This window comes from Wyeomyia smithii, chromosome 2, assembly GCF_029784165.1.
Source record: "Wyeomyia smithii strain HCP4-BCI-WySm-NY-G18 chromosome 2, ASM2978416v1, whole genome shotgun sequence".
Lineage (NCBI taxonomy): Eukaryota > Metazoa > Arthropoda > Insecta > Diptera > Culicidae > Wyeomyia > Wyeomyia smithii.
This window is the reverse complement of record NC_073695.1, coordinates 6,686,613-6,700,103: the sequence shown is the minus strand read 5'-3', so window position 1 is coordinate 6,700,103 and position 13,491 is coordinate 6,686,613. Positions and strand designations below refer to the sequence as shown.

Genomic DNA, 13,491 nt, shown 5'->3' with positions numbered 1-13,491 from the left:
CTCAACTGTCAACTGATGGCTTCTTCTTTTTCCTCTTTTGTGTCTCGTCCACTGTTGTAGCACAATTCAGCCAGCAGCCAAATTGGCCTACGCACCAGCTGGCAGTCACGATGCGAAACAGTTGCACAAAGGCGCGACCTTGAACCCGGATTTATTTCACTCGACCAGGCAAACAATGCCAACACTTGTTCGCACGTCTTTTGTTTTATATTCTATCGGAGCGATCACCAAACACGTCCGATACTGATGCGTGTTCGGCACAGAATGACGAGTAACTTGTCTTATTTAAAATAAACGGTCGATTCCAGTCTACTCGGCTTCTGTAATAGGACAGACTTGCTTGTAAACCACAGTTCATAGCTGGATCGCAAGCAGAATAACCACAATTTAATCTGTATGTTGCATTCCAAAAATCTAAACATCTGCATCTGCTAGAAAAATAACTAAAAAACACACATATTGTGTAATATATAACCCGGAAATAGACGAAGATCTTCCGAACTTGATATTTTTCGTTACTTTTTATTTCGGTATACAATATACATGTTCGAGCTTCAATCTACAGGTTAGGAAACTAACATATATAAGCCTGTATTTTCTACTGAAAATCTGTAATGATGTATGATGGATTTTTCAAACAAAAAATTAACAAATTAACGTTGCCATTGCTTCAAAATTTTAAATCCTTCACAGAGTTCAGTCATGTTTTTCTTTCACAAATTGTGCAGATCTTTACATAAACATATCATCATAACCCGGTGGCGGCATATGATCCGGGTCTGGATCAGGATTACGGAACCGTCTTGGATTATTTCCAACAATCGGCCCAAACGGATCGAACCTCGCCCCCGGTATATTTCCTGCCGGCCCCGGCAATCGTAGATTGCCCAACGGATTAAATCCGCCAGGTGGTTCGAAAATCATGCCTCCACCGCGACCACCAAACGGATCTAAATCACCGCGTCCGACGTTACCCACTCCAAGCGGGTCCGATCGTCCCAGCAGCCCCGGACCAAACGTTGAGCCAATGCTCGGCCGCTGCAACAACGGATCCGGTTCGATCTTGCCCTTTTCTTTGGCGGTTTGTGTTTCACTGTCCTTTTTGTTACTTTCAAACACCGGCACCAGTAGCTGCTGTCGAACGCGGTCCAGCACAACGGGTAAATCAGCGATCAGGGAAGTAGCTGGCCCCTTCAGTGCCTTTACGGTGTTTTCAATTTCGAAGGTGGTGTTGGACACGTTCAACGTTTTCACCTGGAGCAGATTTGCGATCATTGTCCCCTCGCTATCGATGCCGTGCAGAATGTAAAGCTGACCGTTATTCACGTAACGCAGAGCGTAAGAGTGCGGATTACTATTCCAGCCATCAGGCAAAAGTTCGCTGGATTCTTCCGTGTCGGATAAAGTTTTCTGAAAAGCATCGGCTTAATAACCAGTTAGTTATATGAAAAATATGTGCTTACATCGTCTCCAATTCCAACATTGCGAAATGAATTCCTTATTAAATACCAGTGAACGATAGCAATCAAAACATCCGATTTGGTTTGGATTGAGTTCTCAACCGTTTTGTACAGCAGTTCTAAGCCAAAGAACTCCGAATCTGCCATTGTGAGGAGATTTCAACGTAAAAACACTAGGCAATTTTGTTGGAAACTTGTATTTAACTGCGCCGGGAAACAAACACTCAACCAACTCAAAGCAAAACAAGACTGTGAAAAGCAAAAATTTGTATCGTCATACAGCGGTGCCAGAAGTACGGAAATGACAAATTCGAATTCTGTCTAAAGCTCTTAAGGCTCTAAAGTAAAAGTTTGGTCGATATCACGTGCTGAATTTTAAAGAGTACCTAACCTTAGTAGTGCTTTTGCTAGTCGCGCTCCAGCTGGTGCCGTGAGCTACACAAAAATGTGCGAATATGATTTGAAAAACATAACATGCTGTTCGTGCTCCGACATGAATGTGAAGATACTTTTGCAATCTAATCGCACCACCAGTGTCTTCCTTGCTTTGGGCCTCATCCACAAATCACGTAAGAACTTTTTTCGAAATTTTAGTCCCCCCTCCCCCCATAGTAAGGCTTAGTAAGATTTTGCATTACCCCCCTCCACCCCATAAATTTTATGTAAGATTTTCCCTTCGAGGAAAAAATAAAATAAAAAAATAAGAAGGTGTTTGACTAAGATTTTTCTACATATGGCGTATTCGTGAAGAAAAAAAAAAACAATTTAACCAATTCAGGCAATATCATGTTAAAGTTAATGAAACTGAAAATTAAGCGAACGAAGTAAAATGCATAATCATTCAGCTAAGGGCATCCTTAACAGTGCGCTTCTATACCCCGTTTGGCAGCGCTCTATCATCACTTCATACCGTAAACGAGCTAGAGAAATAGTAGCCGGGCCTCCGGAAAGCATCGCGCTCTCAAATTTGGCAGCACGGTAACAGCGCTGCTAGAGGTTTATACTAGCAATACTCAGAGGGAGAGATATGCGAAGAGAATGTTGTGAGCCAAACGAACATGTCAAAAACTGAGCCAAACGAAGAAAGGTGACACAGTAAAAGGTTTTGCAATCAGGTACAATAAAGAATTTATTTTTCTTTACACGTTTTTCATTTTTTATTACTAAATAATGCATTGAGAATGCTTAAAAATTTGCTGTATCATACTGATTTTCAACTGGTGGTTCACAAACCTTTTGTATGGTCAACAAAATAATGATCAATCATGGTGAGAGTATATATAATTTAACACTTTCGCGGTTTTTGTGATGCTCTTTATTATTTCTCAGTTATACGAGTCAAATGAAAAATTTATTCCATATTGCACTTTGAAAAGAGATCTGGCACCTCTGACGTGTGAAACCTAGTTGCCAAATTGGCAGCTTTTTTCATCGCTTATCTCTCCCTCTGAGTATCTCTAGTTTATACTGGATGAAACGTCAAACAGAGACGATAGTAACGACCGGTGTGAAAACGGGTGAGTGCGTAAAATAGCCGCGCTGTACACAGTCGTGATAACAACTTAAATAGTAGCGCAGTTTTGTAAGTTTTTGTTTGTATTTTAATTTTTTCAATCTTACGTAAGATTTTCTCGAATCCCCCTCTCCCCCTCGTAAGCATTCGTAAGAAATTTGAATACCCCCCTCTCCCCCTAAACCCTTACATAATTTGTGGATGACCCCTTGGTGGGTGCTACCACATACTTAGACATACGTAACACTGGCGATTTTTTTGGTACTCTTTGCCCCACATCACCCGGTACCAACGCCAGTATGAACTGCTCGACGGAAATGAACGGAATGAATTTTCTTCATAGCGGCTCTAATCGAGCCCTCAACAAAATCCCTTACGAAACTGTCAAAGTTGTTTACAAAATCAATGCTGCATTTTTCGAGTGGGAACGAGACAAATGCAGGGCTGCGCAGGTACACATCCTCCATAAACTACTCAAACAGAGGTTATTTTTACAGAGGTTGGTACTTTCGAGTAGTTCATTTTGTACCAACTTTTTTGGAAGATTTCTTCCTGAGTGTTACGTATGTCTTATGTATGTGGTGCTACATTCCGAGTCGGAATATGACCTTTTGTATGTATGTGTGTATGTGTGTGTGTGTGTGTGTGTGTGTGTGTGTGTGTGTGTGTGTGTGTGTGTGTGTATGTATGTATGTGCAATTTTTTTTTCTCACTCACTTTTCTTAGAGATGGCTTTACCGATTTTCATAAAATTACTTGCAAATGAAAGGTCTAGTTGCGCCATAGGTTGCTATTGAATTTCATTGTAATCGGATTTTTAGTTTAGAGGTTATGTATCAAAATGTAAAAATCATGAAAAATCAATATCTCAGAAACCACACAACCGATTTTAATAAAATTGGTTTCAAATGATCGGGCTGTCTCCAGAACCCTTAACTTTTGAATTTCGTAATGATTGAACATATGGTCTCAGAGATGGCTGAACCGATTTTCACAAAATTAGTGTCAAATGAAAGGTCTAGTTGCCCCATAGGTTACTATTGAATTTCATCGCAATCGGATCGTAACTTTGTCCGTTGTTCATGAAAATGTGAAATCACATAATGAAAGTAAACATATTGACTTCCTCCTAACGATCACTGGCTAATTAAAAGGTAGAAAAGTGATCCAAATGGCCGAATGTCATATACTACTCGACTCAGTTAGACGAATCGAGCATTTTCTGCATATAAGCATGTATAGGTGTATATGTTTGTGTGTGGATGTGTACGTGTGTATGTGCACCTTTTTTCGCACTCACTATTCTCAGAGATGGTCTGACCGAACAGATTTCAATGACATTAATTGCAAATGAAAGGTTAAGTTGCCCTATAAGACCCTATTGAATTTTATTGTAATCTGATTTCTAGTTTAGAGGTTATGTATCAAAGTGTAAAAATCACGAAACATCATATCTCAGAAACCACACATCTGATTTGATTAAAATTAGTTTCAAATGAACGGGCTACCTTAAAAACCCTTAACTTTTGAATTTTATGAAGATTGAACATGTGGTTCAGAAGTTATGGAAAGAAACGTGTTCTGGAGACTATTGAATCTCACTCATGTTTCTCAGAGATGGTTGGCCCGATTTTTATAAAATTAGTGTCATATGAATGGTCTTGTGGCCCCATAAGACCCTAATGAATTTTTTTTACAAACGGATTATTACTTTGCCTGTTATGTTTAAAAATGTGAAATCCAGCTATGAAAAGAAACATATTCCAAGACAACTTACTTGGGCTCACTCATATTTCTCAGAGATGGTCGACCCGATTTCCACAGAATTAGTATCAAATAAAAGGTCTACCTACCTCATATCACCCTATTGAACTTTGCAGTAATCAGACTGTAACTTCGTCTGTAATGTATCGAAATGTGAAAATCACGAAACTTCATTATCTTAGAAACTACACAACCGATTTGAACAATATTGATATCAGATGAACGGGCTAGTTAAGGGTTAACTGATGAATTATGATTGAACACGTGGTTTCAAAGTTTGGCTGCCCCATACGTTACCTTTTCATTTGATTGTAATCAAACTTAAGCAAGCGTTATGTTTTAATTTGTAAAACAACGAAAGTCTATTATCTCAAGTATTACACGACTTATTTGAACATAACTAGTGTCATACAAATGAGTCATCTCTCAAACTTACAAATAACAAACTTCATAACAATTTGATATGCTGTTTAAAAGTTTTAGAAAGAAAAGAAATTCAAAGACTATTCAACACTTTTACCTGCTTCGATCAATATATATGGCCTCAACATGATTTAAATGTGGTATCGTACTATCTGAACGTTCCCGGCATCGCTCGTGATTAAATTTGTTCGAAATTAAGAGTCATTGCATTTTTTTCGCTATTTCTTGAGTACTAACATTACGTCAAATTTCATATTTTATACTTTAATTACAACATCAATATTTTAGAACCCAAAGAGTGGATAAACATTTATTGGATTTAAGCATTCATTTAAATCTATTTTTACAAATAATAAGTTTGAATGAGAAAGGCTGAGTCTGACCGCTAGGTGGATTAATTTAGGTTTTGTAGTAGAATTAAATGGAAACATATTTTATTATACACAGACTTCACAGCAAACTGTCAAGTGTACAGGACAATTGCGGGGCTAGCGCTACGATCCTACAGCTTTGTACCTCAAGACCAGCTGGGAGGAGCCCAAAAAAAATAACATCAAAATAACCTTAAAGATTGCTGTAATTGTACATAGTTATTCCATAATTTAACTACGTTTATCATTGTAAATACATCAATTTTATATTAAATATAATTGTCCAAAACAATGAAAAACGTTTTTTTGTCATTTTTACCATGAAAAAGGAGAGTTTTTCAGGCATTTTTTCCGTACATTTAGAAGTCAATGACAATGTTTTTCATGCTAAACATATTGTCGGTGGTGGATGCAACAACGAAAAAAGTTGTTGAAACATGGTAATAACAAAAATCGTTTGCAAGCTTACAGTAAACATACCATATTTTTTATGGTAACAATAAAAAACATTGTCCGTTTACTGTTCTCACCACAAAATACATCGTAAATTTTCTTTTCGGGATCGTACTAACTAAAATTTTTAGGTAATGTAGGTTGCATTAACCTGAACAGAGATAAGCGAACTAAGCGTGTTAAGATGTCTATTTTTTCTTTTCAATCTGGCACCTTTGCCAGTTTGCCACCCACTGTTTTGTTTCTCTGCTGTCTGTCATTCGAGATCCCTTTTACGTTTGTTGTTATTATTTTTTACCCAAAATGACTTCATCAGATGATCTGTTATCAGTGCTTATCAATTAGGGGTATTTAAGCAATAGTCAATATTTCTTTGTTCGTAGTGCCGTCTTGTCTGCTGTGGAAAGAAGGTGTAGTAAAACTCCATATCATGATTACACACGACAGCGCCCGGGATAGGCGTGTCGCGTTGAAAGACACCCTGGAAGCCGATCTAACAGCGGCAGATTTTCAATTGTCTCTATTTGTTGCTGCAGCAAAATCATTCAAGTTCGATTCTTGTTTACAACCGTTCCCAGCTGATTATATTATCAATGGAGAAAAAGATATCACTGAACTGGTAAGCTTTCTAGTAACGTGTAAAATTCAGCAGCCATTCTTCAAAGTACACGTAATCCTTTATTCAATTTTAGAACCAAGCACTGGATGCTCTTCCTGCCTTGGACAAACTGACGGTCGATGATCTCGAAAATCGATCAGTAGATCTGCTGTATTGGATTATGTGCAGACAATCCGGTCCACGATTGAGGACCGTATCCACAACCGATCATGATTCTGTTTTAGCCAAAGCCCCATGCTTGGCTGCATTCCAGCGGCCACACTACATATTCGAGGTACTACAACAGAACGAATCACGTTCCGAGCGGGTGTTTCGAGAAAACTTGCCACATTTTCCATCATGTCATGCATACCACGGAAGTAAGGTGTTCAATTTTTACTCCATACTGAACTATGGCCTTCAGCAACACCTGAATAAGACTGCTCTGTTCGGGGAAGGAATATACCTTTCGGAAGAACTGCACGTGAGTCAAATGTTTGCCCCGACGGGAGCTGGCTGGTCCAGGTCAGCGTTGGGAAGTCACCTAGCTTGCACGGCTCTGTGCGAATACATCGACAATCCGGCCTACGTGAGAAGCCAGGAAGAAAACCAAAGCACTAATATACCGGAGAAGTACATACTTGTAAAGAATAATGATCTCGTTCAAGTCCGATATCTGCTTGTGTATGGAAGCAGGCGACACCGAAAGCCTACCGGAACGATTCCCCAACGGATAACGAGCGGTTACCCGCTTCGGAAATCCGTTCAACCGTTGCCAGGTCCGTACGCCAGATGGATAAGAGCTCACAGAAGCTGGCTCCTGGCAGGTGGATATTTCCTGCTGCTGCTGTCTATTGGAATGATGAACAGCAGTAATGCGCACTACATGAAGCAGATGTTTATGCAAAAAATTAACTACATGCGCAATGCGCTCTTCAAGGCCGTAGCGGAGGGGGAACCGTAAACATTTATCTAGCGTTTATCAATAGCTTTAATCGGGACAGTCAACTGGGCATACATATTGTAAATTATATAATCAATTATACATACGGTGTTTTTAAACAATGTTTGATTTCGTGATGAAATCAACCTAATGGCTATCTAAGTAAAATGTTCAATAGACATTCAATAACAAAAATACTTGAAGTGTGTTGTCAATTGACTTACAGAGCAATTATCACCTTTCAATTTAAGTCATGTTGTTTTGTTGGTAATTGGTGATTTTTTTTATATATTTCACTTTCATGTTTGACAATTAGCATCAGTAAAACAGCAGAAACTATTATGAGTTTTCCGATATGTTTTATTAGTTTTCCCATCACAAGTTAATTATTTTTTAATCATTCTTAAATTTATTTAGAATTATTCCCCTGTCGTTTTAAAGTAATTTTAGATTTAGAGTTTCGAGCCATTTTCCTTGATTTTGATTTATTTTGGAGCCATTTTGAAGTGATTTTTGAGTAACGACACAGTCGTTTTGAATCACTTAATTTTGTTTGATTTGTTGTTGAGTTCTTCGTTTATCATTTTGAAGTAATTTTTTTACCATTTTAGTCTGTTTCTTGGTTTGATCCATTTTTGAGATACGCTTCAATTATTTTCTTGAAGGTCGCCGAAATTGTGTGTTGTGTGGGTGGGATAAACTTCCAGCAAGGCTGCATATTCAATTTTTGGGTGCTTCTTCGCCGTGTGCCGATAGCGCGCTCCACAAGTACAATTTTGAGCAACGATGCTTGACAAACTTGTAGTCAGTACTACAAGGTTGTCGAATAGTGCAGTGCTCTAACTCATATACCTGAAGTATGAGAGCCCATATTTAGTGCAATATTTAGCCAATATCGGTAAATATTATGACATTCACCGCGAATACTTGTAGCATTACTTAGGGACTGCAAGTTTGTCGTACATCATGTTTCAGAATTGTTATTGCGGAGCAAAATATCGACACGGTCAATTGAATGAAATTCACACCTTACAATTGAATATGCAACCTTTCTTCCAGACGAGGCCACGCTGGGAATGCCGATGTATGCCTTCTGCAGCCTTTCGGTGAACGGGCTTCAAAAAGATCGGGCCGCAAATGACGAACGAATATTTAGTCACGATGGTACCATAGACGAATCTGACCAGAAATAAGTTTCGATCTGATCCATCTTAAGTACGTGTACGGTCGCACGACACGATACCGCATAGCTCTGGTGATAACGGATCATCCCAACATTGGGTAGCCAGCCGAAAGCAAGGCACTCGCGCTGGAGGCAAGGCTTAACCAGCCTAAAAAAAAGAATGCTGCAGCTGTGCCTAAATACACACAAACAACTGCAACATCGTGTGCCGAAGTCTGTTCAACTAAACCGACTGGCAAACGTGCGAGAGGCTCTCCGGGGGAATCGGCCCCCAGGAAGCAACGAAGGCGGTTGTTCGAAGACAGCCAGGAAGCTGGCCCGTCAGTCCAGCCGAGCAAAGAACCGACAAATGGCGAAGCTACGGGTTGGACCAGCGTGGTGGACAAGAAGCGGCAGAAGCGGGAACGACGCGCGAAGCGCGGCGACCGCAATAAGAAGCCGCAAGGGGGGAACAGGCGGAGCAAGGGCGACGCGCTCATTTTCAAGACGGATGCGTCTAAATACGCTGAAGTTTTGAAGGCCATGAGAGGCGAGTCTAAGCTCAAAGACCTCGGCGCGGATGTCAGGTCAGTTCGTCGGTCACGCACCGGCGAGATGATCCTCGAACTCCGCAAAGAGGCAAAGGGTAAAGGCTGTGTCTATAAAAAGGCGGCCCAGGAAGTACTAGGCGAGGAGGTTCAAATCCGAGCCCTCACTCCTGAAGTGACTCTCCAGCTTAAAAACCTGGACGAGATCACCGAAGGGTGCGACATAGCACAAGCCTTCGAGCGAGAGTGTGGAGTGATAGTGACCGCGGAGGCAGTTCGTTTCCGCAGGGGCCCGGCCGGCACCCAGGTTGCTACCATAAAGCTTCCACTAGCGGAGGGTAATAAGGCCCTGAAGAAGGCCACGTTGAAGGTGGGTTGGTCGGTCTGCCCTTTGGGACCTTCCAACAGCCTGACGTTTGCTTCAGGTGCTTTGAGCGGGGGCATAAATCCTGGTCGTGCAAAGGGCCCGACAGGTCCAATTTATGCCGCCGCTGCGGTGGCGCAGGCCATAAAGCACGGGACTGCGGTGCACTTCCCAAGTGTCTGGTATGCACCGGTAAACGGGACGCCAAACACGCCATGGGTGTCCGGCCTGAGGGTGATACAGTTAAACCTATGCGGTGCAGCAGTTGCTACACCAAGCAGCTGCAGAGTCGTTGTCGGACGTGGCCATCGTCTCGAACCCCTACCGCATCCCAACCGGAAACGGTAACTGGGTATCGGACAAGTCTGGGAAGACGGCCATTTGCACGACAGGCAGGTCCCCGGTTCAGGAGATTGTGTCGACCTCCAGAGAGGGATACGTTATAGCCAAAATGGATGGAGTATTCTACTGCAGTTGCTATGCTCCGCCAAGTTGGTCTACCGAAACGCACAGATGGTCGATCAAGCAACCGTGGAACTGACGGGCCTATGGCCGTTGGTGGTTGCGGGTGACTTCAACGCTTGGGCTGTCGAGTGGGGAAGTCGCTGTACAAACCAGAGGGGCCAGGTCTTGTTGGAAGCTTTGGCAAAGCTCAACTTAGACCTGGCTAACGTTGGTACGAAATGCACCTACAGTAGGAATGGTGCGGAATCGATTATCGATGTGACGTTCTGCAGCCCGGGACTGATCACGAACTGGAGGGTAGACGACAGCTACACGAATAGCAATCACCAATCGGTCCGCTATAAGGTAGGCGTCCGGAAGCAAGCAGTGAGTAGGGCCAATATTCCATCCTTCTACGGCTGGAAAACATTGCATTTCGATGCAGATGTTTTTGGGCAGGCAATTAGTTGGAAGCACGAAGGGGGTGAACCACTCCCGGGTGTGGACCATCTAAATTCGATGCTGTCATGGGCGTGCGACGCCACGATGCCTAGGTCTCGTCCGCCTAGAGAGGGTAGACCACCAACATACTGGTGGAGCGAAACGATAGCAGGCCTACGCAGTGCATGCCTCCGTGCAAGACGGAGGATGCAACGCGCGCGTTTCGACGAGCAAAGAGCGGAACGCGGTGCCGCATTCAGATCCGCTAAGGCAACGCTTAAGAGGGCAATCAGAGACAGTAAACGAGCCTGTTTCGAACGACTCTGTGCCAGTGCCAATTCGAACCCGTGGGGTGACGCCTACAGGATCGTTATGATCAAGACTAGAGGTGCGCTAGCCCCGGCTGAACAATCACCAGCGATGCTAGAAACGATCATTCAGGGCCTCTTCCCAAGCCACAAACCAAGTCCCTGGCCTCCGGCTGACGAGTCACCACCAACCGTAAGTGACGGCAGCCGTGCAGAGGCAGACGATGCGGTAAGAGTGACAGAAGATGAATTTATCGAGATCGCAAACTCCCTAAAGGTAGTCAAGGCACCGGGACCAGACGGAATCCCGAACTTGGCCATCAAGACGGCCATCAAAGAAGCCCCCGGGTTGTTCAGGGCGGTCATGCAGAAATGCCTTGATGACTGCCTCTTCCCGGACGTGTGGGAGCGCCAGAGGCTGGTGCTGTTGCCGAAGGTTGGGAAACCACCAGGTGACCCATCGGCATACAGACCAATCTGCCTGCTGGAAACGGCGGGCAAGGTGCTTTTGAGGGTAATCCTCAATAGACTGGTGAAATATACAGAAAGTGAGAAAAGGTAGGTCCACGGTGGATGCAATTCTCTCCGTCACCAGAACGGCTGAGGTTGCAATCCAACGCAAAAGGAGAGGTATTCGTTATTGCGCGATCGTCACGCTCGACGTGAAGAACGCGTTTAACAGTGCCAGCTGGGTCTCCCTAGCCTTAGCGCTACAGAGTCTCAGAGTGCCGACGCCGCTGTACAAGATTCTGGGTAACTACTTCCAGAATCGACTGCTAGTGTATAACACAAACGAGGGTCAGAAAAGCGTCCCAGTTACCGCAGGTGTACCGCAAGGTTCCATCCTGGCTCCGGTACTGTGGAATGTCATGTATGACGACGTGTTTGAACTAACACTCTCTCCAGGGATGGTGATCGTGCGCTTCGCCGACGATATAACTCTTGAGGTCTATGGCGAGTTAATTAGAGAGGTAGAGCTAAAGGCCGCGCTATCCATACGCGTATAGGAAGACTGGATGCACTCCAGGAAACTGGAGCTAGCGCACCATAAGACTGAAGTTATTGTTTTACATAACAGAAAGTCGGAGCATGAGGCATCGATCAGTGCTGGTGCATGCACTATCGCCTCAAAACGCTCCCTGAAGCTTCTGGGAGCTATGATCGACGACAAGCTCACGTTCGGGAGCCACGTCGACTATACCTGCAAGAAAGCTTCCATGGCTGTGGCGGCGCTATCCCGCATGATGGCAAACAGCTCGGCGGTCCGTAGCAGCAGGCGCAATATCCTTGCTAGCGTGACTGCGTCCATACTCAGGTATGGAGGACCTGTGTGGTCCAAGGTATTGAGTACCTCGTGCCATCGCGGCAAACTCGAGAGTACGTACAGGCTAATGTGCCCAAGGGTTGCGTGCGCATACCGAACAGTGTCGTACGAGGCGGTTTGCGTCTTGGCTGGCATGATGCCCATCAACATCATCGTCAAAGAGGGAGTGTAGAGTGCTTCGACCAACGCGACACGAGGGGTATACGTAACACCATGCGGTCATCTTCAATGGCTAGGTGGCAGCGGGAGTGGTCCAACACTATGAAAGTAGATGGACACACCGACTCATTCCAGAGTTAGCATGCTGGATTATTAGGCGCCATGGGGAAGTAATCTTCCATCTGACACAGATCCTGTCAGGGCATGGCTGCTTCAGGCAGTACCTGCATAGGTTCGGGTACGCCGAGTCCCCTATGTGCCCGCATGTACGGGTGCGGAAGAAATCGCAGAGCATGTGCTCTTCACATGTCCGCGTTTCGAGCGAAAAAGGTACGAAATGCTGGCAATAAGTGAGACGGACACCATGTCAGAGAACATTGTGCGTAGGATGTGCGAGAATAGGGAAATCTGGGATGCGGTCATCAAGGCCGCAGCACAGATCGTTAGTATTCTGCAGGGCACCAGTCGACGGGAAACCATCGATGTGCCCCATTTAGTTAGCGATTAACTAACTGGCCTGTATAGGCTGTTCTGCTACCCGTAGAGGTGCGTGCAAAAAGCACGACTGGCCCTCTCCCTGGAATAATGCCTAACGGCGGTCCCGGGGAGACCAAGGGCTTTAGCTGTTCAGCTTAAGGTTGTTCAGCATGGGTAAAAGCAAAACCCTGGGTAGCCACCCAGGCACCCAGAGTAGCTGCATTCGGATCTTTTACTTTATGTGAACCCCAATGCGACCAGTAATTTTGAACTTCTGTGGCATTGTCCGAACGTTTTTTACTGTTCGCCCTTTTTTCTTTTTTTCTTTTGGGCACTGCCACTCATTGAGATTGCTACGTGTCATAGTCCTTCTATTCACCTAGACTTAGTATTATCTTATCTTCTTTATGGACCTTATCATCTTCTCAAGCATGTTACTAAAGCGGATAACATGCTCTGGGTGGATGAAAATTCCGAATTTAGTTAATTTCTTGCGTTTTCACGCGCTGCTGGTTGAAACTCAGAGTGGACGATGTTCCTAATTCCGAGCTCGATGGCGCTGGATGGCGAGAATCTCCACAGGATCCGAAGCAAGAGGTGTCATCCAGATGCACCATCACCTGCATCTTCTCGATGTGAACAACAAGAGCCACTATATGCTTGTGGAACCGAAAAAGCAGATCGACGAGTGGGTCCTTGATCGTCGGATACGTTATAAGCGCATCATTGAGCAAGCGAC

At 43.9% G+C, this 13,491-nt stretch overlaps 2 protein-coding genes across 2 annotated transcripts; one reads left to right on the top strand and one right to left on the bottom strand.

Moving 5' to 3' along the window:
• Positions 1 to 502: 502 nt before the first annotated feature.
• LOC129724743 (proteasome inhibitor PI31 subunit) lies at positions 503 to 1,728 on the bottom strand. Its single transcript, XM_055679889.1, has 2 exons — positions 1,464 to 1,728; positions 503 to 1,410 (listed from the first exon to the last, which is right to left on the bottom strand). Exons 1-2 carry the CDS (start codon positions 1,605 to 1,607, stop codon positions 733 to 735), a joined length of 822 nt encoding a protein of 273 aa, XP_055535864.1. The 5' UTR covers positions 1,608 to 1,728; the 3' UTR covers positions 503 to 732.
• A 4,519-nt stretch (positions 1,729 to 6,247) lies between these two features.
• Positions 6,248 to 7,722, top strand: LOC129722425 (protein mono-ADP-ribosyltransferase PARP16-like). Its single transcript, XM_055675869.1, has 2 exons — positions 6,248 to 6,603; positions 6,677 to 7,722. Exons 1-2 carry the CDS (start codon positions 6,415 to 6,417, stop codon positions 7,544 to 7,546), a joined length of 1,059 nt encoding a protein of 352 aa, XP_055531844.1. The 5' UTR covers positions 6,248 to 6,414; the 3' UTR covers positions 7,547 to 7,722.
• Positions 7,723 to 13,491: the final 5,769 nt, after the last annotated feature.